At 39.3% G+C, this 23,365-nt stretch overlaps 1 protein-coding gene across 1 annotated transcript in view; it reads left to right on the forward strand.

Moving 5' to 3' along the window:
• The first annotated feature begins 951 nt into the window (after positions 1-951).
• LOC148020050 (chitinase 2-like) overlaps positions 952-23,365 on the forward strand; it is a 93,311-nt gene continuing 70,897 nt past the window's right edge. The window contains exon 1 of the mRNA XM_087699646.1: positions 952-1,249. Coding sequence (XP_087555772.1) covers positions 952-1,249 — 298 coding nt within the window. The remainder of the gene's footprint in view (positions 1,250-23,365) is intronic.

A 23,365-nucleotide genomic window follows, 5' to 3' on the forward strand; every position in this document is an offset into this window, starting at 1 on the left:
TATGAGGCATGTAAGCACCACTACTAGACCATTATAGATTGTACATTCTGATGTATGGGGACCCTCACAGAATGCATCTCTTGGGGGATCATGATACTATGTGTCATTCATAGATGACTATAGTAGTAGGTACACATGGTTGTATGTGTTGAAGTACAAGAGTGGGGTCATGGATTCTTTTCTAGTCTTCAAGAGACATGTGGAGAAAGAATTGGCTTGTTACATCTCATGCTTGAGATTTGATAGTGGTGAAGAATATGTATTTGATCACTTCTTGGCAGCCCATGGGATAAAGAGGCAATTGACATGTAGGTACACACCACAAAAAAATGGTGTGGTAGAAAGGAAAAACAGGGTGATCATGGAATTGGTTAGAGCCATGTTGAATGAGAAGGGCCTACCAAATGCATATTGGGCAGAGGCTATAATGAATACTGTGTATGTGATGAATCGTACACCAACATCACGGATACATGAGGTGACTCCTCATGAGAGGATTTATGGGATAAAGCTTGACATTAGCCATCTTAAGGTCTTTGGATGTTTGGCACATGTACATGTTCCAGATGAGAAGAGGAAGAAGCTTGATCAAAAGGCAAAAAAGGCCATCTTTATTGGGTATGCACAAGATAGGAAGGCTTACAAATGCTACAATCCTTCTACTCATGAGACATTGGTCTCAAGAGATGTAGTATTTGATTGTGACAACTGATGAGGCTAAGGCCTAAGCTTCCAAATAGACATCCAACTCCTGAACAATAGAAAGCACATAGTGCCTGGCTTGAATGTGCTTGTAGAGTCTTGCACTGGCTCTCATTGTTCATTACAAATGCAATGGTCATGCATATAATGAATTGCAAGCCTCTTAAAGATTCTTGGAAAATCTTGATGTAGTACTATGGCACTACCACTAGTGTATGCAAAAATTAGTTAAATAAAAAGTTCAACACCATGGAGAGGAAAGGATGGTCCATATATGATTATGTAATGGAGATAAAGACCCTTACAGATCAATTGGCAACTATTGGAACTGAAGTAGAGGACGAGGATTTGGATGCAGTGACCTTGAATGGTCTTGGAACTAAATACAAGTCATTTGACACGTTTATATCATTGAGATTTGAAATGCATGTCTGTAATGAGCTAGTTGCATTACTTATTTTTCATGACAAGGTGAAACTGGGTTTAGCAATTACTAGCTCCAATAACCCAAAAAGTAGAGATGCAGTGTTTTACTCAAATAAGAGAGGTTGTGGTAGTCATGCTAGAATGTCCTTCTGTGGTAAAGGAACCCAACAACATGCATCTTAGAATATGCAAAATCAGCAAGGACATCATGATAGAGGTGGTGGATACTCTCGAGCAAAGGGGGAGGCCTAATTCCAGAGGTAGAGGATCCTGGCAGTTGTAGACTATGTATGATAATGCCAACAAGGACAAGGAGTGTTACTATTGTGGGAAATATGGCGACATTGCTAAAGAGTGCTGGAAGAAGTAAGCGAATCAAAGAGGTAGGCATTAGGGACATTATGCCTCATCTAGTCATGCAGCAGAGCATGAGAGTGGTGATATGTTATTTGCTATGACATATGTACGAAACAAGGCTGCTAAGCAAGAAAAATTAGATGACATGGTATATTGATTCAAGAGCATCAAATCATATGACACCACATGGCAAGTGTTTTGATGAAATGAAAGAAAGTACAAATGGTTATGTATGTAGCACTAGAGATGACACCTAGTAAGACAACTTATATAGGAGTTGTTTCATTGGTTATGCCTGATGGCACGAATAATAAATTGTATGTTGTTTTACATGTTCTATCCATTACAAAGAATCTGTTGTCTATTGGCCAAAGGGCTGAACAAAGCCTATAGGTATGGTTTAACACAGATGGCTATTTTATTAAGGAATATGGCAGAGGTTACAAGCTGATTGCAAAGGGAAAAAGACATGGAAGAATGATTACATTGGGTGCAAATATCCTTGAATTGAAAGCTACAATATTTTCTTATGATGATGCAAATGTCAGAGATATAGATGTATGCCATAAACGTATTGGACACATAAATATTTAGAGGCTTAAATATGTAGAAAAAGAATATTGATTTATGATTGCCAAAGTCTAAATATGCTGATTTGGGACACATATATTTAGGTTGTCAATTTGGCAAACAAGCTCGTTTTCCATTTGTTAGACATACATGAAGAACAATAGACCCTTGCAACTTATTCATACGGATGTATGGGGACTCGCATATAATGTATCTCTTGGAAGATCTAGGTATTATGTGACTTTTGTGGATGATTTCAATAGGTATACTTGGATATACATTAACATAAAGATGAGGTTTTGGACAGCTTTATGGATTTCAAATCTCATGTAGAGAAAGAGTTCAATGGTTATGTCTCATGCAGATAGTTTGATGGTGGCAGTGAATATGTGCCAAATGAGTTTGATAGGTACTTATCTAAGCATGGGATTAGAAGATAGTTGACATGCAATTATACTCTTTAGCAAAATGGAGTGGTTGAAAGAAAAAACATGGTTATTATGAAAGCAGCCATGGCAATGTTGAATGAGAAAGATATGCCTCTTTCTAGAGCCCCGAGAGAGACAGTAAGGAAACAAAGAATTTATTGCAAGAAAATCTATCTTGTATCATCAACAAGCATGTTCTTCATAGTTTAATCAACCACAAGAAGAAAAACAACACCAATCTTCTCAAATCTTCATGCAACATCATATAGCAATTCTCCCACAAATTTATCACAATATAACTTCAAAAAATCCTTCATATTATTCATAGAAACCATTAAAAACAATAGAATACAAAAGAATGCTCCACTTTGAATGGAATCTCATCACATAGATTTTATCTTTCATCATCTTCATAGTCTCTCTCATGTAGATACAATGTTTCTCACAGAAAATTAGCTATCTCTCATACTCTCTCTCTCTCTCTCTCTCTCTCTCTCTCTCTCTCTCTCTCTCATATACTGCCTCTTAATAGTGAATTGGAATAATGAAGAATAATACTCCATAATCTCCCTTTGGTCATGGATACCCCTCTCAAGAGTTCTATCTAATATGAAGAGTCACCAGAGCCACTACAGTGTCCTTTCATAGCTCAACAATGTCATTGTCACTTCAGTTTCTACTTGAGTCTTCAATAGCTACTTCTTTCACTTCTTGAGCTATTTTGAACTTGCATTCATCTCTTCCCAAGACTAGAAAACTTTCCCAAGCTACACATTCATCCCATAGAACACTTACAGAGGCATACATAGGCTCTACAACAGAAGCTCTATAGAAGCTCAACAGAAGGTCTACAATACCATACAGAAGGTCATCAAAAAGCATTCAGGTCAACTAGAACCATTCAAAACAATCAAGAAACATTCAATAAGCTTCCCAACACCCTTAAATTCCATCAATCATTGTTTCAACCTCTCATATTGAAAGAAATCAGAATAAAACAAAAGCTAAACAAAACCAAGCAGAACCTATCACGCATTAACAGAACCTTTTAAAACATCATATCTCTATTGAGACACATCATGAGCTTCTTATACCTATTCAACCTTATCCAAAACTCTCTCAAATTATTCAAAACCAATCAATCATAATTCAAATAATACAAAAATCACCCAAAAATCTAACAAAAAATAGGCAAAAACACAACCATATCAACCCTCAACATATCCTTGCACTTAATCAAGAAGCATCCTTGTGACCTCAAAAAAAGAGAATAGAAGTTTAAAATATTAGCCCACCACTTTATCTTCAAATATCCAATCAGCAACCAAGGAGGGCTCTAGCTTCATCTCTAAAAAAGAAAATTGATATCTAATTTGTTATTCAAGGAAAAATCCAAAAACAATAGATCATGAACAATGCTTAACCAAACCAACCAAATTTAAATAAACTCTTAAATGATATAAGAGTTTCTTCATGTGCATCCATCCATCTATCATCACCATGAATCTCCAAAAAGGTATCTTCTCAAACAATTTGAATATCCAATCACGACCCCATCATACAAATAATACACACAATATAGACACTAAATACAAAACAATCATTTGAATGGCACCTCCAAAAGAGAGATATAACATTATAAATCATCAAAATACATTCAAGGATATCAATAAAGGTGATCCCTCTTAAAAGCTTGGTGGTTTTAGAAACAATCTATGGATAGAGATTCATCTACAAAAGTCTTGGAAGGATTTTGGAAAAATTGCAAGCAACACATCCTCTCTAACAATACAAGATACCGACTAGGCAAGCAAAGGGCATGAAAGTATAAAATATCCAATTATTGGGGATCAATATCCATATTCACATTCATATAGAACTTTGGGATTTGACTTTTGATCATCATTATGCGAATGTCAGTGCATATAGACAAGATAACAAGCAAAGTGAGAAATCAGTCTCATTGAAGGATCTAAAGACTGAGAATACTTTTGAGAAAAGTGTAGATAATTTTGAAAATCTTGGTTGGCAGTTATCCATTTCCCTAGAATCAACAACCAATTTATTTGAGTTCATGTTAGAGAATCTACTCTCTGCTGTCATCAAACATTGCACAGAGAGAATTGAAATATTCAGAGTACCATCTCTATGTGCTCTGAAAAGATTAGACATTGTAAGGAAAACACGCAGTATATTGCAAGATTGGACATGAATTGGAATAATTGAAGCAGTGGAAACTAATACTGATTCAGCCACTTGCTTAGGATGTTTTCTCTAAATGACCAAAGGAGGGGATCAATATCTTTAATGATGACATCATGATCTTTAATAGGAGGAGGAACCACTGGAGGATCAATTGGTAGTGGCGAAATTTACTTTGTAGGGGCAGCATATATCAAGAAAACATAAAAAAGTTAGGAACCATATGTGGCATTAGTCACATTACCCCTCATGACTCGGACAAAATGTTGATGCATTTTAGCTAGGAGATATGAACTCCAATCAATAATGATACCCTTTAGCACCATGCGAGAAGTTATAAACAATTCCTTTGAAAGATAATTAGAAGGGGTTTTGGTAGGGATAAACTTGTCCTAAAGGAATTGGCACAACTATTTCCAGAAGGGGTTAGAAATCTTGGACACACTTACTCCCGAAGTAGTAATGACCCTCTTAGGATCCAAGACCTCCATGGTCTACTTCTGCAAAAGCTTCAAAATATCCTCATTTGAGAAAAGTTTATGGGAAGTAGGAAAAGTTTCCCCACGGTAGGATAAAGAACAAGCTTTTCCCAAGCTCTTGGGCATCATGAGGATAATTGTGTCACAAACAAAGCAAGACCTCTTATTGTAAGAAGTTAAGAACCGATCACACATGTCACAATCATTAGGGACAAGTGGCAGTGGAAGAGCCACAATTTTTGGCAACTACAAATAATCATGAGAAACCAATGGAATATACTAGACTAGGGGAGGAGTATGAGATACCATTTAGATGGATCACACACACACCACACACACAGACAATCTCAAGGAGGAATGCATGCAGAACAACATAATAGCAATGGATAATATATCAACAAAAGAAATGACTCACATGGACATGATCGACTGACCAACTTAGGCACTCCACACCCTAAAAAATTTTAGCATGACCTCTCCACTTATGCGTTTGAAAGCTTTGTGAAGTGTAGACATAGAAGTACCCAATATCCCCATATCAGGAAAAAAAACACACCGTATCCTGACCCAATTCAACATGACCAAAGAAAAATGGACTAAACCAAACCACAACACGCCAATAACTAAACCACATTGACTAAGACGGTCATCAGCACAAGGACTGAGACTGACAACCACATCACCCATTCCACGTAGCGCTTCATTTAGAAGGGAAATTCGACGGTTCATTTTACCCATTAATTAAAAATTATTAAGTTTCATGGTGCTTTGACATTTCTCGGATATCATTTTCTCGACTTAAGGTCTTTAAAGGCAGGTTCATTTTTAGAAATTTAATGTATGTGGAGTGCTTTCATTTTAGCACATGCATTTGTGACGATGGGTTCATTTTAGTACAAATTAGGAATGTGTGTGTAGTGCACGAAGCACATGCTACGTGAACAATTAATTTTAATTAAATTATATGTGCGTGTAGTGCGGATGTGCGTGAAAAATGTGATCAATTGGTTCCTTTTAGCAATTGTTGTGATGTTTGGTGTGTAGCAAAAAAGAAAATAAGAAAAAGAAATGAGGTACCTGGAGGGGGTGTGAATGCAAGTGTATCTAAATGCGCATACAAAAAATCAACTAATATGATGAGGAAGGATCACCACCACGATGCAATCCAAAATACACTCCAAGTAGCTGAAAAATTTATAGCATAAGGGAAAATACCACAACACATCGTGTATTTTGTTCGATTTAATTTGGTTTTTTCTTAAATTTTTTTAAACTTTTGTTTGGATATGTTGGGTTTGGGATATATATATATATATATATATATATATATAAAATCAACAAGACAAATGTTGAAAATTGGCCATGGAAATTTATTGGATTTTTTCAAATTTTAGATTATTTTTTGGCTATTTTTGAAGTTTACAAAATTTTAATGAAAATTTTGGGCTTTTGTGAGATTTATTATTATTATTATGATTATTGATTTGTATTTTTTAGTATATGCACGATCAAAATTTTTAGAGAATTTTCAAAAAATTTTACCATTTTTTATAAATATTCACATTTAATTTGAATTTTAATGGTTTTTAGCATTTTGCAATTTAAATTTACGAGAATGCTTATACCTGGGGTTGCGTGTTGACTGCATGTGAACAACAACAATCCCTTCGAACAAGACCACACGTGCATCCGTGCGTGTGAATAATTGCTTAAACGACACACACATATCTAAAAGATCCACACGCAAACAACCATGCGAGACTGACACGAACAAGGCACGCATGGTCATAAACACAGCATGAAGATGGACCATGGCACATGCCTGACCAAACTTGAACTCCTGCGACTCGTGTGATGGGGGTATAGAAATATGAGGTGGGGGAAAGAAGGACATTTTTTTTGTGGTTGTGGTTAAGGCAGGGGAAGGGGATTTTTTTTTTGTGCATGTTTTAAGTGGGGGGTGGGTGGGTCAAAGGGTTTTGGGGGGTGGGCAAAGGAAGGTGGGGGGATAGGACACTAAGTGTGGGGACAATGGGTGGGGGTGGCAAAGGGGACGGGTGGGGAGGTCACAGGGATGGGGGGTGGGTGGACTGGGCATGGTGGGGGTGTGGCCAAGGGATTGGGGGGAATGGGTAGGATGTTGGGCTACAGGGTGGGCAGGTGGAAGGGATGGGGGGATGGTGGGGGTGAAGGGCATGAGGCAGGTGGAGGAGACTGCTGGCGTCACAGGCGGTGGGGAGGCATGCTTGGTCCCAAGGAGAAGGGAGCACCGTAGGTGGGGGGCAAGACATTTGGGGGGGCAATTATATTTTTTAAAATTTTTTGTTGTTAATGTAAAATCATATAGAAAAAAATAATCATATCCCCTCATCCCACACCAACGTGAGGCAGGGGTAAAAAAATTTGCAGTGATGGGATCGAATGGGAGCGAAAAAAGCATGTAGATATGTCAAACGCGACGTAGAGGATGTAGCTGTTGAGATGGCAAGCTCAACACATGCGGATATTGATGATGGACCACTTGGCTAGATGGGTCTACATGTCTACTCTTAGCACGTTGGTGGTTATTATGATACTGACATGGCCACTAACTTATCACTTAATATATTTAGTTTGTTACACCTACCTACAATTGGCAAAGATATAGTGCCAGTCAATAAGTGTAGTCTGTTATGCACTGTTTGACTTAGTAGGCCACTTTTCTTTATGTTGTATCTTATCTATACTTTGTGTACATTATATAGTGTGTGTTTGGTGAAACAACTCAAGCAAGTCCCCCCACCACACGATTCTTGACCATTAGGAAAAAAATGAACTCACAAATAGGCCCTTAAAAATAATATAGTTTAAGATGTGGGCATTTTGGATTGCCCAATAGGAAGGCTAGATGTTGACATCCATGGAGGGTGAATCTTCTCTCTCCAAATCTTGGGTTTTCTATTAAAAAATGGATAGTGGGGGATTAAAAAAAGGGAGAATGAATAGTACACAAAATTTGAGTTTCTCTCACCTCGTATTTCCCCCCCTTTTTTTGGAGAATTTTCAATTTTGGTTTTTTCCCCTCTCACAAAATCAGTTTGACCCAAAAGTTGAGCAACAGACCACTTTCCCTCTCTTCTCTATACTTGTGAATTTTTGTCTCCATTGAAGCTCCCTGCTGAGAGTAATTAGGGTTTTGAGTGTTCCGCTTACCTCTGCACTCTCTTCTCCACGCAGCTCCAGATTTTGGGCAAAACACAGGTGCCCATCTCTCTTTGCATTTTCTCTTGTTTGCTATTTTTTCAATAGGGTTTGATGTTGTTTCTTACTGTTGTTGTTGTTTTATTGCAGAGGTTGTTTGAGGTAGGAGACAGAGGTGCTCGTCTCTCTCTCCTTTCTTTCCCCCCTCTCTCTATGTGTTGTTTCTCTTTTATGTTGTGTTTTCAATAGAATTTGATATTAGTTCTAATTGTTGTTCTCTTGCAGAGTTTATTTGGGGCAAGAGGCAAGGGTGTTAATTTCTCTCTGTTTGTTTTTTTTTTGTTGATATCTTTTTAATACAACACAATGTTAGTTCTAACCCTTGTTGTTTTGTTACAGAGATCATTTTGGGTGACATTGGGTAAGTGCTTATCTCTCTCTCCCTCTCTCTTTCTCTGTGTATGTTTCCTCTTTTCTACTATTTTTTCAGTATACCTTCATGTAAATACTAACTCTTGCAAAATTGTCTTTTGCAGAGATCAATTTGGGCAAGATTGGATAGGTGCTCATTTCTTTCTCTCTCCCGTGTACTCACACAAACTCTCACTTTCTTCCTCTCTGCATTATCCATTTTCTACTATCTTTACAATAGGGTTTGATGCTAGTTCTAACTTAAGGATCAATTGTTGTTGTAGTACTTAACACAAGGTAGAGCACAGATTCTATAGCTCAATTTACAGGTAAATCTACCATATTTTGTGGTGCCAAAATTTATTCATTTAATTAGTGACTTTTATATTTGATGGGATTGATGTTTTCTTATGTTCATCATTTGCAATGGGTTTTGATTAGCAATGATTCAATCTTATCTTTAGCAAATCAGCTTATAGGTAAATTGGCCCTATTTTGTATTGCTTTTATTCATGCAGTTATCTAGATATTTTTTGCTAAAAGGGATTCATGCAAGTATTTTTGTTAAAAGGGATTCATGCAGGTGTTTTTTTGTACATGTAGGTATTGTACAAGGTTTAGGTGAAGCATATAATTCTCCATCAACTATTTTGATGTGGTGAGTGATTCCTTTGTGTTGGAAGATATGGATCTGCTGAAAGTCCATGGTTCAAAAATCCTCTGCTTTGTTGGTCCTATGTGTCCATTTGGATCTCCATGCCAATTGGCAATGATCCATGAAACTCTTGTATCATATCATCCATATAACACACAATGTGTTGAGTCTTAGAATATCTCAGGAGTGTCAATCCAATGTGCCTATTAAGATTTGCATGCCATGTGGCTGCTATCCTTGTAACAACTGCTCTATAATACCCACATTTCATACAATGTATTCAGTCAAATCAGACTCCTCTTCATTATAATAAAATTTATTTTGGCGAAATTGTCTGGGTATTCTTGTGCTATTCTTTTCATTATATTTCATGTAAATGGTATGATTAAAGTGATGTCTTGAAATTAAATCTATACTTTGTGTTGATGTATATATCCACATGTGTTTCGATATCGATGTTTATGTCTGTTTACAAAAGTGTAGACATCTCTTAATGCCATGTTGAATTGTATGGCATATTGGTGATTACTAGACAGACTTAAAATACTTATTATTTAGGGGTTAATACATACTTCTTTACATATAATGTGTAGGTTATAATGCCTGAGAGAAGAACAAGCATTCTCTTGATAGAAGTACGTAACAGAAAAGATGAAGAAGGGAATTGGATCACTGATACGTATCATTGCTCGTCTTGGGTACATATAAGTCCAAGTATGAAGGGATCTTTCAGGGTGAAAGCATCTACAATTGCAGATGTATCAAAGCATTGGAAGGGTAAAATTTTAGCTCTCAGACAAAGGAAAGTTGATTCTCACCTTGTAACAGAGGCGTTTGTACAACATGTATTCATGCAAAAACAAATACACATTGCACCCACTGTGCCCTTTCAACGAAACATTGCAAACAGTAAGTATTTGCAACTCATTGAGAATGAGAATTTTCATGATACCTATGTAACTTGTCTTGTATTTACAGAAGTATACCCTTCGGATTGCTCTGAGTGGCAAAATATTGAGAGTTTCACTGGTCCTTTTAAGTGTTACCACCTCGAAATTGGTAGATTGCTCTTTGAGGGGCGTATAGCTATGCAACTCGCAGAGGACCTTGTTTTTTTCTATGACTCCAAGTACATATTACCCAAGGGGAGTTGAGAATATGGAACCCTTGAGTATATGCACATATCAAATCTCAATAGCATAGAATGGCCATTGTGTAGTAGCGACATTTTGCACATGTGTAGCACAAAAATTTCTGCAGACATATTGAATTCTATGAAGCCAAGCATCGGCTCAAAGAATGTACATCTAAGCTGGGTCATACTGATTGCAATTTTTGCACACATGTTCAAGGAATGTAAGGGTTTGAGATGTACCAAAAGCACGTACGTCATAAAAAATACATCAGAGGACTATGTAACAAGGATTCTAAGCAAAGCTTGGACATAAAAAATAACTCACAGTCCTGACACAGTGGAGTGTCGAGTCACAACAAGGGACATGGCTTTCAGGTAAAAAATTTCTCTCTTAGTTGACTATTATCTTACTTTGGGATGAATCGGCTAACTTTCCTTTCCAATTACAGGTACTTTGTCGCACGAAAAAATTTATGCCTAGTGTTCAAGTATTGTTGATGGAGGATGCTCAAGGGTAAATGGTTGTGCCTTGATCAAGACATGCATGAAAGTGCAACTGTGGATGTTACTATCATTTGTGAGGGCCGCGAGTCCCAAGTGTTGCAAATGGAGGATGATTGGCCCTTGAGTATAATGCGCCAAGAAATTACAATGTTAATGCAGAATCCACCTGTTAGCTTCTATTTTAAACTAGATGGTAGGAAAATTCGAAACCGAGCTGAGGATACTATTACTAGCGGAAAGTGTGTTTTTAGAAATTGTAGAGTCTCCCTAAAAATCCCAACACCACAAGTTGTAATATCCAACACTTGTAAATTTTTGGATTTTTTTGGTCAATAGAATATTGTCGCTTACAAACTTGCAATATTCAAAAATTATGGTATTTATGCAAAATCATACACTTGTTATATACATTCCACATCAACACATTTACATATGCATGTAAACTTTACAAAGATGTAAGTAAAGCCATAACTAAATATCGTATGTGAACAACCCTTAATGGTTTAAAACTTAAGGTTTTTAAGGTAGAACTAGTTTAGTTCTTGTTTCATTGTTTCATTTCACAATTTCTCTCTTCATCTCTTTATATCCACCACATCCCTCCTACCTGGTACGATGGATGCTCGTGCACACTTTGATGACTGGATCCATGAGACTATCTTTGCCAACTAGGGTGACGAGATATTCCAGGTTTTCCCTTAGAACTTCAACCTTGAAAGCGTGCTCTCATCGTTGGATTCCCCCTTCAGGTTTTGGAAGACTTTGTGAGCACCATTGCTACATGCACATACTCCATCAAGGGATCCTACATGACTTACGTGCCTCTGGAACAGCTCATGGTATTTCAGGCAGGGAAGAATCACCAAAAAAGTGGTGAGTAGGTGTCTAGCCCATGTGGATCCTTCGCATAGAGTGTGCACTGTTCCCATGGGAAGTGCACCAGGTACATCACCTTTGGATCTCGTGGAGTGTGATTGCGTATTGGAAATTTACCTCCTTGCATTGAATACACCCCTAGAGGAGGAGAGCGATGAAGATACAACTCCACAAGTTGTTTCTATCACATACACGGGAGAAGAACCGATTGAAGAGCTCATAAATTTTGAAGAGGAACATCGAGTGGTGATAGAGCAAGGGTTGTCTCTCATGGTGTCATCTTCTTCAGAACAGCCACAAGTCGATAAACCCAATCTTGCCTCCTTGACACCCATTGAAGTAGATGGCGTACAATACTTACTTCTATCAAATGTATTGCAATACTTGGAAATGAAGGAAGAAGAGTTGTTTTCTATCCTAGTTAGGGATTCAATGGAAGACCTGATCGATTATGATTACACGGATGTGCATCCAACAATGGTAGAGATTGGAAGATATGATGGCACAAGCTTAGAACCTATGAGTGTGATCATAGCAGCACAGGAGCATATAACCTTGGTTGAAGAAGATTACCTTGTGCCTGATGCTGAATTTGAAGCATTACAGCATGATTTTCTCGGACCAAGGCCCCAACTTCCTACCAAGGAGTTTGTAGATCCCTTTGCCCAAAGAGGTGCCTCCCTGACACACGAGGAAATGAAGATACAAGATGATCTGGAGAAGGTGAGATTTCTAACTACCATACATTTTTATGCAATGAAACTTGATGGTAGGGTGCTTGGGTCCCCTGGAGTCCAACGGTGAAATCTTGGCCAAAATTGATGCCTGCAGCTGCCTTGTCCAGGGCAGAAAGTGGCCCCAGATGCCAGACTTTGGACAGGGCAGTTGCAGGCATCATTTTTGGCCAAGATTTACCGGTAGACTCCGGGGGACCTGACGCACCCTACCATCAAGTTTCATCACTTTTTGATAACTCTAGGTTAGTCGCTAAATATATTGTTTGATTTGACTTTGTCATTCAGGACATATTGTATATAGATGACTTTGCATCAAGGCAAGGAGGAGCTCGACATGCGGACCGACGCAAGGATTCAGCTCTTAAGGAGTATATCGGTAACCTTGTTCAGATTTGGTGGTTTTCCATAAGAAGTGCTCACTAGGAGGGCAATAAATAATTATGAAAATTTGAGCTTTGACCAAGTTTGGACCTTTTCGAGCGATACCTGTGACATCTAGCTTAGAGAAGGTGGTGCTAATCAAGCGGTCAAAGCTTCTTTATTTGTTTGATCAAACGCGGGGTGGAGCTATGTGTGTGCTTGCGACATTAGGTGACCTCGCTAAAGTGTTGGATCTACTTCTCCTGGAGAAAGAGCTAAAGGGGGAGCGCATCATTTTTGAAGCAAAGAAGAAACTTATATTTTTATCAGAAGCTGGCCCCTCCTCTCCACCGAAGAAAAAGCCAAGGAACAATTGAGAGCTCTTGTTGGCTATTGACTTTTTGTATCTACCATCACTAACAACCATCACATGTATTTTTCTTGATAAATATAAGATACTTTACTTTGTCCCTACAAATAAATATTTATTAAATAAATGTGTGGTTCATATAACTGTGACGATAATATGTGGTACGTGAATGACGCATTTGCATATGTTAACATAATTCAATGTGTAGTACTGCACTTGCGATTGTGTAAGTGTAATGATAATGTGTGGTACGTGAATGACGCATCCGCATATATTAACATAATTCAACGCGTATTACTACTTTTGATGCGTTTCTATGTTAAACAAAAATTAAGAGTCATGCGTTTCAAGAAACAAAACAAAACAACTTTACTCAATTATTTGAGTTCAATACACATCGCACGAGATATTATGTATATATAAATAAATATTCCAATGTGATAGAGCAAAAAAATTTTTGGGCTTCCAAGATGTTATGGCGTTGTAACACCCATTACAAACCTTGCATCATTAATCTAGTAAACTATGGCGGGGTCCCCTTGCCGTGTCAAAGCCGAATGATAAAGTTCATATCTTTGTCTGTGATTGTAATACACTTTGCATGGATGGCTGCAAGTTGTGTATCATCGAACAAGTCGATGAGAAACCCCTCTGCAGCGGTTTGTAGGGCCTCCATGGCTGCAGCAGTCCACCTTTCTGTTGGTGGGCCATCTCACACTCGTGTCCAAAATCTTCCCATCCCTTTCAGCTCCAAGTTTTGCATGACTTCTCAAACAACTTTATGAAAAGAACTTTTTGGGATGAGAAGCTCGTATCTGCGTTGGATTCTCCTTATCTCTCGAAGAGCGACAGTGCTCGGTTTCCATCTCCTCTTCTTCTGTGGTGGTCCTTGTGCTCTACGGGGAGCACCTGTTGCTCCACTTGAGGAGGCTCCATCTTGTGCTCTAGGTGGTGGGTCTTGGCATGATGTCTTCCCAGGGCCAAAACAACGACATGCTTGCTTGGTCCGTGCTATGCAAGGAGGGCAAGACGGAGAAGAGACAGAGGTTGGGGATGTGAAAATGGAGGAAGCAAAGAATTCAAGATGTGAAAATGAGAAGAAGAATGAACTTTTAACCCATTAAAACCCCAAAATCAGGTTAATGGAGCTTCATACGCACTGTCCATCATGTGATCATAAATCCATAACCTTATATCGGAATGCGACGAAACTTCACACGTGCACTCGTTGGGTGGTCCATCATGTGATCGTAAATCCATAACCTTGTATCGGAATGCGACGAAACTTCACACGCTCGTTGGGTGGCCAAGAGCCCAAACCCCTAGTCTGAAGTCTGAGCCACTTTCCTCAGGGGTCTGTAGGTTATTTTTTTTCCAAAAAAAAAAGGGCTCTTGGCCACCTAATGAGTGCGCATGTGAAGTTTCGCCGCATTCCGATACAGTTTAGTATTTTAAAAATTATCCCACACCAAAATTATGGATGGATTGATAATTGAGAAATCAACATCACGACTACTAGCCCTTAGAAACTTTGCACCACATAATGTTGAGATATCGAGCTCCACTCGTTATATTCCAGGGTGACCGTTGTGCATTTATGTCACCGACGTGTTAGTTGCAGATGCGGTTGGTACACCGCCCATGAATAATAGCTAGATGACAGCTATCCTTATCTACTCTAGTTCGTGGCTCAGTTAGTATGCCATCTTAGTTAGTTGAGTTTGGTTTGAGACCCATATATAGGGTTCTTCTATTTCTTTGTATGAGAGTTCTTTTGGCTTACACAACTAAGAAGAGGAAAACTGTTTTCAACCTCCACCTTTGTGTGTATTCCCCCATTGTGCAAGCAAGAAAGCTACAAGTGAGACTCCTTCCTTCTCTCCCACAATCTTGACATGGTATCAGAGCCTTGTTCGTGGTAAGGAGCTCAAGAAAGCAAGCCAAGCTCGCGGTGTTCTGGTAAGAGGAGCAGTGTTGCTTTCATTCTCTGTTTTGGGAGCAGATCTCTGTAGGTAGCACAGTCGGAAATTGCAAGAGTGCATTGTCTCAGGTTGAGACACCCTTCGCGGTGAAGCAAGAGGGCAGCATATGCTATGGGGTAGGGCTTTAGCCCTTGGCGACCTTGTTTTTTTTATTTGAGGCCATTTCGGGGCCTGTTTTGGAGGCGGAAGTTTTCTGCACGCACTCAGGAAAAGGCTCAGTTTTATGCTGTGTAGCCACTGTTCTACAGGTTGGTGAAAAGTTACTGTAGAAATTGCATCGTATGCTTGTGCTCAGAGACATTGGGAGTTTCAGAATCATCCTTGGTTCCTGTTTATGCAAAATCGTCACTAGGAAGTGACTGTGTGGTCAAATACCACTTTCGCCAGTTTTGCAGATTTGCCCTTGTGAGCGTGAAGCTGTGTTTTTTGCAGTGACAGAATTTTTTGCAGTATTCTGTAATGGCGTCTGATTCTCTTTCACAGATTGTCACTGAAAAGCTTGACAAGAACAACTTCCAAGCATGGAAGTTTAGAATGACGAATTTCCTTATGGGAAAAGGATATTGGGAATTTGTTGCAGGAAATGAAGAAGAACCAGTTCTTCCTGATGTTCCCAATCAACAGCAAATGCAGGCATTTAAAGCATGGCATGAGAGAGCCAGGAAAGTTATGTACTGGCTGTCTATCAGTATTTCAGACTCTATGATTGTGCATATTCAGGATGCAAGTACGCCAAAGGAGGCATGGGATACTTTGTCAAAAATGTATAGCACAAATACTCAAGCCAGGAAAATGTAGCTCAAGCAAGAGTTGCATAATATGCAAAGAGAAAATATGAGCATCAATGACTACCACATGAAGGTGAAGAAGATTGCAGATGCACTTGCTTCCATTGGGTCGCCAGTGGAAGATGATGATTTAGTTTCTGTGACCTTGAATGGTCTAGGAAAGGATTATGCACAGTTTCAGACTTCCATTTCAGTTCGTGAAAGATTTCCTGATTTTGAGGAGTTGATTGCTCTTCTAATTTCTGAGGAGCAGAGAAATGGTGGTGCATCTTCTTCAGGAGGAACTTCAAAAGAAACTGTCTTCTACTCAAATGCTGGAAGAGGTAGAGGCAGAGGTAGAGGAGGCCGATTTGGAGGCCGTGGTAGAAATCAGAATATGCAGCAAACTCAAGAAAACCAGTCCTATAGAGGAGGACGTGGTAACTCTAGAGGCAGGGGGAGCCAAAGAGGTCGTGGTGGATGGCAAAGAGGCCAAAATGGAAACAGCAATGTTGAATGCTACTACTGTGGTAAAATGGGTCATATGGCTAAGGACTGCTATAAAAAGCAGAATGACATCATGAATGGTAAATTGCAACAAGGGAATTATGCATCTTCTAGTAGACAGGGTGATGACAAAAATGAGCATTTGTTTATGGTACAGCACATGAACAATTCTGTGACAAGTACAAAAGAAAGCAACGATATCTGGTATGTTGACTCAGGTGCATCAAACCACATGACAGGTCATGCAGAATGGATGGAGGATGCAAGGAAAATGGAAAAACTAGGATTTGTGGAGACTGGTGATGATACTGCACATCCTATTGTGCAGATTGGAAAAATTCCTTTGTCTATGCAGGATGGGAAAAAGAAATACCTGTCCGATGTATTTCATGTCCCGAATATCACCAAGAATCTAGTTTCTGTTGGTCAAATGGTTGAACAGGGCTTGCAGGTCAGATTTAATCCTCATGGATGCTTTGTTGAGGATATGAAAAATAAAGGTCGCTTGATAGCAAAAGGAAAGAAGAAGGGCAGAATGTTTACGTTGGATGCAGACATATCTGAATTGAGTGCAGCAATGTTTGCACATGGGACTGGTGTAGTTGCAGATATTGATATCTAAACGCATTGGTCATGTTAATGTACAGCGACTTAAATCAATGCAGGCCCAAAATATTGTTGCAGGATTGCCCAAATTCAAGGTTGCAGAAATGCATAAGATATGTGAAGCCTGTCAATTTGGAAAACAGGCAAGGAAACCATTTCCTAGACATGTTCAAGAGAGTAAGAAGCCATTGGAATTAATCCACTCTGATGTGTGGACTACTAAAGCTGCATCTCTTCGAGGCTGTCATTATTTTGTCACTTTTATTGATGACTATAGCAGAAAAGTTTGGGTGTATTTTATGAAAAAGAAAAGTGAAGTTTTTGGGCATTTCAAAACTCTTAAAGCTATGGTTAAAAAAGAAACAGGTTTGCAAATAAAATGCCTAAGGTCAGATGGAGGGGGAGAGTACCTCTCAAATGAGTTTGCAAGGTTCCTGCAGGAGCATGGCATAAAGCAGCAATATTCATGTAGTCATACCCCACAACAAAATGGAATTGCAGAAAGAAAAAACAGGCATATTGGAGAGGTATCTCGTGCCATGCTCAACGAAAAAGACTTGCCAGATTTTTATTGGGCTGAGGCAGTTGCTACAGCAGTCTACATAATGAACATGACTCCCACTGCAGCAATACATGGGATGACTCCAGAGGAGAGGTATACTGGTAGGAAACCAGATATTTCTCATTTGAAAATTTTTGGCTGCATTGCCTATGTTCATGTGCCAGATGAGTTGAGATCCAAGTTGGATCCAAAAGCTGAGAAGTGCATCTTTATTGGTTATTCTCTGCAGCAAAAAGGGTATGATGCTATAACCCTTCTACTCTAAGTTTACAGTGAGCAGAGATGTTGTTTTTGATGAGATGAGTAGCTGGTATAAACCAGTAAATGTGATTGATAATATAGATGCACAAAATGGTAATGTTGCACAGAATTCTCAACAGCAGTCATAAGATATTAGTGGACCTAGAGCGTCCTCTAGTAGTGGTTCACATTCTTCTCCATGGACAGGCAGATTGAGATTAGGAGAATCTTCTCAAAGCAATGCAGATAGTGGTATGCAGGTATCACGAAAAGGAAAAGAGAAGGTAGATCAGCCCATGTTTGATGTGAATGCAGGTCACTCTTATGTGGATGGTGAATCCAGTGGCTCAGAACAGAGCATTGATGATGAGTTGGGTATTCCTTCTATTGTTACACCTGGAGTAAGGAAGATCAGGGATTTATTGTGAGCACCTGGGAGTGAACCTACTTTGCGTAGGTCTACGAGAGCTAGGTATCCTGTGGATAGGCTGAAATATGATGGATTTACAGCCATTCACTATGCATATATGGTCAAAGTGATACAGGAACCAGAACCCACTTCTTTTGAGCAAGCCATGGGAAAAGAAAAATGGGAGAAAGCCATGGATGAAGAAATGGATGCCTTGGAAGCAAATGCTACATGGGAATTGGTACCTTTGCCTAAAGGTAAAAATGCAATTGGCTGTAAGTGGGTTTATAAGGTGAAGCACAATGCAGATGGTTCGGTGAACAGATACAAGGCAAGATTAGTAGTCAAGGGGTATGCACAAACATATGGCATTGACTATGAAGAAACATTCAGTCCGTTTGCAAGGATGGCAACCGTAAGAGCAGTCATTGCTATGGCTGCATCAAAGGGATGGTCTTTACATCAGATGGATGTAAAGAATGCCTTCTTGCATGGTGATTTGCAAGAAGAGGTCTATATGGAGCAACCACCAGGTTATGTGCATGCTGTTCATCCTGAGTTTGTTTGCAGGTTGAAGAAAGCCTTGTATGGCTTGAAGCAAGCACCTAGAGCATGGTCTGACAAGATAGGACAGTATCTTGTCACTATTGGCTTTTAGATTTCCAAGGCAGATTTCTCACTTTATGTGAGAAAAACAGAGAAAGGTATTATGCTACTTGTCATTTATGTTGATGATTTGATTATGACAGGTGACAGTGATGAAGATATCCTTCATGTGAAAATGCTATTGAAGCAGAAGTTTGAGATGAAGGATTTGGGAGAGCTGCGTTATTTCTTGGGCATTGAGGTGATTAGATCACCAAGTGGGATACAGCTCTTGCAGAGGCAGTATGGATTGGACATGCTGTCCAAATATGGGATGACAGGCTGTAAGCCTATTTCAGTTCCTTTGGAGCAGAATGTGAAGCTGAGCACAGATGCAGGTGAGCTTCTGGAAGACCCTACTATGTACAGACGCATAGTAGGAAGCTTGATTTATATGACTATTACCAGGCCAGATTTGAGCTATGCTGTTGGGTTGGTAAGTCAGTTTATGCAGGCTCCAAGGAAACCACATTTGGATGCGGCTAGACGCATACTTGGCAAATAACCCAGTCTATTATGCTAGAACAAAGCACATTGAGGTGCATTATCACTATGTGCGGGAGAGGGTTTTACTAGGTCTTATTGATCTAGTTTATGTCAGCACAGAGGATCAGGTAGCTGACATATTTACGAAGGCATTGGGCGCAGAGAAGCTACGCAAGTTCAGAGACCTGCTTGGTGTGCAGGAGTTGGGATTGAGCTCGAGGGGGAGTGTTGAGATATCGAGCCACTCGTGATATGCCAGGGTGACCGTTGTGCATTTATGTCACCGACGTGTTAGTTGCAGATGCGGTTGGTACATCGCCCATGAATAATAGCTAGATGACAGCTATCCTTATCTACTCTAGTTCGTGGCTCAGTTAGTATGCCACCTTAGTTAGTTGAGTTTGGTTTGAGACCCATATATAGGGTTCTTCTATTTCTTTGTATGAGAGTTCTTTTGGCTTACACAACTAAGAAGAGGAAAACTGTTTTCAGCCTCCACCTTTGTGTGTATTCCCCCATTGTGCAAGCAAGAAAGCTACAAGTGAGACTCCTTCCTTCTCTCCCACAATCTTGACACATAAACTATACAGAGGCGTTAGGAGTAAAGTATACAACAAGAAATGGCAAATTTTTGCATGTTATTCCTATTGAAATTGATAGTGCTAGCAAAAAATGTAAGTAAGAATTGAAAATATAGCGAAGATGCACAATCAAAGTTGAGAGCGAAGGATAAGTGTAAAATTTTAATTCATATTTTAAGGGCGCATACAATAGTTTTGCACTGGGACACAGTCATATGTCCAATGCACGAGGATAACACTATGCCAAAAAAGATAACATTGCAAATTGTGTTCATTCCATTGGAACGAATGCATCCTTCACTGCTTGAAGATTTCTTACAAGTTGGAAGTCCTTGGGAGTTACAGTGATGCACTTTGCATGTATTGCACAACGTTGAGCATCAGTTCTCATCAAGTCAACTAAAAGGCCTTTGCAACACACTGTAGAGCATGAAGACATTCTTTTGTGAAGCGATCAGGTCTATCATGACCTTGTACCAAAAACCACCTCCTGTTTTCTGTGCGGTAGAGGTCTTGCACAATCTCGCGAATAAGTCTCGAGAAGCTCGCATTCGAAATGATGAGATCAAAAGAGCGTTGATACCTTCTAATTTCTCTCAAGGCCACTGTACCTAGCTTCCACTTGCGTTTCTTGTGGGGATGCTGAGGAGGACCCTTGTGTGGCCGACTTGAGGAAGGTGGATTAAGTTGAGAAGGAGGTGCATCTGAGCTAGTAGATGCTCCAAGGGGCTGAACATGATATGGGGCTCTGAGCGGAAGCTTATTTGCAACTGCCTTAGACCTAGCCATCTTTCCTACACAAGAGATGTGAGAACTCAATGAATAAGATAGAAAGTGAAACCCTCTTTTATATAACCCTAAATTGTGAGACTCATTCACATAGATGCACACTCTCTCTTTCTCTCTTAAACTATGAATTGCATTCACACTGACTCACATTGTTCATCTTACTATCTTAGCTCTTTTTGAACCCATTTGCTGCCTTGTCAAAGCCTTGTTTCTAGCCACTTGGCATGGTTTTCTTTGGCTCTTGAGGCTTCATAACGCACTCTTTTAGTGACACGACGTGATTCCATCATGTTTGCAGCCGATTCATCAACACTTTCATTTGCTCTCTTTTGCGAGAGTTTAGCTTCATCCGCTACTATAATCCTATACCACCAAGATAGCAATTGGATCATTGGATTGCTACCATTCACCCCTCCACCATGATCAGTTTTTCTTTGGTATGCACCATGTGCTATCCAATGTGAATTTTCCATCCCTTGTGTGGACAAATTCCAATGCTTCCCTTTTCTGCAAAGTATGGCCCATGTGCCTCAAGGATATGCTACAAAGACGCATATCACACATGAGTAAAACTATGCTCAATAGTTTATACAATTCATACAATTTTAAAATATTAACTTAGTACGCACCATGCAATGTATGATAGAGCTTTTGCCCCATGCTTCCACCATGTTTTCGCAGAAGCTATGTATAACATTGATAAATTATTTATTATCTTCATTGTTAAACACCATCTTGTGAAGTAAGAGAGCCAATTTGTTAAGACTTATCCAAACCTTGGCTTTGGCCAATCTTGTTTTTCCTCCATTACTTCGATCATGAATTGCAAAATGTAACTTTTTCCACCCATCGTAGTCCTGCGGCCTACGAACCATGATATTCCCTTCCTCATTGACGGGTACTGAGAGAAACTTCCTAGCCTTTGCTCCTCCAAAGCAAGGCTTTTTTAGCAAGTTACTAGATTTTCCTGATCTCTTCTCATCTTTTTCAATCGTCACTTGATGCTTTTGTAGCCCAATTTCTGATAGCACTCGCTGCACATTTCTACACGTTGCAATGGCTTCTTTTTCTGGTTGCATCCTATAAGCAAAGCAAATGTATTCATATACAAGTTTCTCCATGATTCTGACAAAAGCATGCAATGAAAAAATGTGAATACGATCCAAGGGAATGTTGAAGATGGGCTTCCAAGTGGGATCTTCTCTATTGCACGTCGGTGCAACACTTGTCACCTTTCGCCAGTTCTTCTTTCCGTCCTTTCCTTCCACCCTCTCTATCAAGCAATATAGGCATGGATTCTTTGTATTTGCACCATTGGAGATTTCACACATGCATTTTAAAGTTTTCAAGTCTCCTGCAAGATGCCATTCAACCAAGTATTGACCATACCCTTCAACCGAGAGCATCTCACCATGTCCCTGATGATCAATGATGCTTGGAATGCTTGTGTGCATAAAGAATAGCTACAACACCTCAAATGTTTCCTTAGGAGCTTCAAATGCAGCGAGCCACCACACATGGCACTCAGATTGAACACTAAAGTTCCCTGGGTTGTTCTTGTCGAATTGTAAAGCTCTATTCATCAGAGTTACACTAACTCTTTCAAGATTTACTCCTTTGACGACCTCACTTTCATATAATTTTATAAAAAACTGCAATTTACCTTTACATTCCTCAACATACATATTGTAGTACATTACCATTTCCGACTGCACCTTGTTCAAATCTAAATAGTAATTATTGCGTTCGGTGAACTTCACCTCATATGCATTTTTGGTCCCAACCTTTAGTGTTTCCACACATTGAACATACATGGGATCTCCTATCAACTCCAAAACCTTTGTATTAAGTTGTTGTCGGGCCTCTATTAACTTTGAAGGTTGAGGAAGAGGCACGATTCTATTTCTCTTCAGCACATGACCAAATCCAGCCTTCAGACCTTTGAATATCTTTGAGTAAGTCGTTGTGCTAATGCCGGCCTTGTCACAAATAGATTGTGTATCCACAGCTGAGAACTCATTTGTCACATCTTTTAATGTGCACTCAATCACCTTTTCCTTCACAGCCTTAAACTTATGATTGCTCAAAGCATTTTCTAGTGTACTTGCCTTCAACAATCTACTAATACACGATCCAACCTCACCCTCACCTAGGTTCTCTTTCCGAGCTACCTTACATACTTTGATACATCGCTTCCACTGGCCAGTATTCACAATTAACTCATTGATTGGTTTCTTCTTTTGTTTTCACTCCTGTGTTAGCTTGCTGTTGATCTTTCTCAAGTCTTCCAATTGTGCCTTTGTCTCCTCATATGAGATGCCAATGTCATGGATAGTGTCCTGTATTTTGATTGTTTTGTTGAATTACAGTGTCATTCAGTTGTACCACTTGTCCTATGA

This window comes from Lygodium microphyllum, chromosome 19 (genome assembly GCF_053477565.2).
Source record: "Lygodium microphyllum isolate KBCC chromosome 19, Lygodium_microphyllum_v1.1.10, whole genome shotgun sequence".
Lineage (NCBI taxonomy): Eukaryota > Viridiplantae > Streptophyta > Polypodiopsida > Schizaeales > Lygodiaceae > Lygodium > Lygodium microphyllum.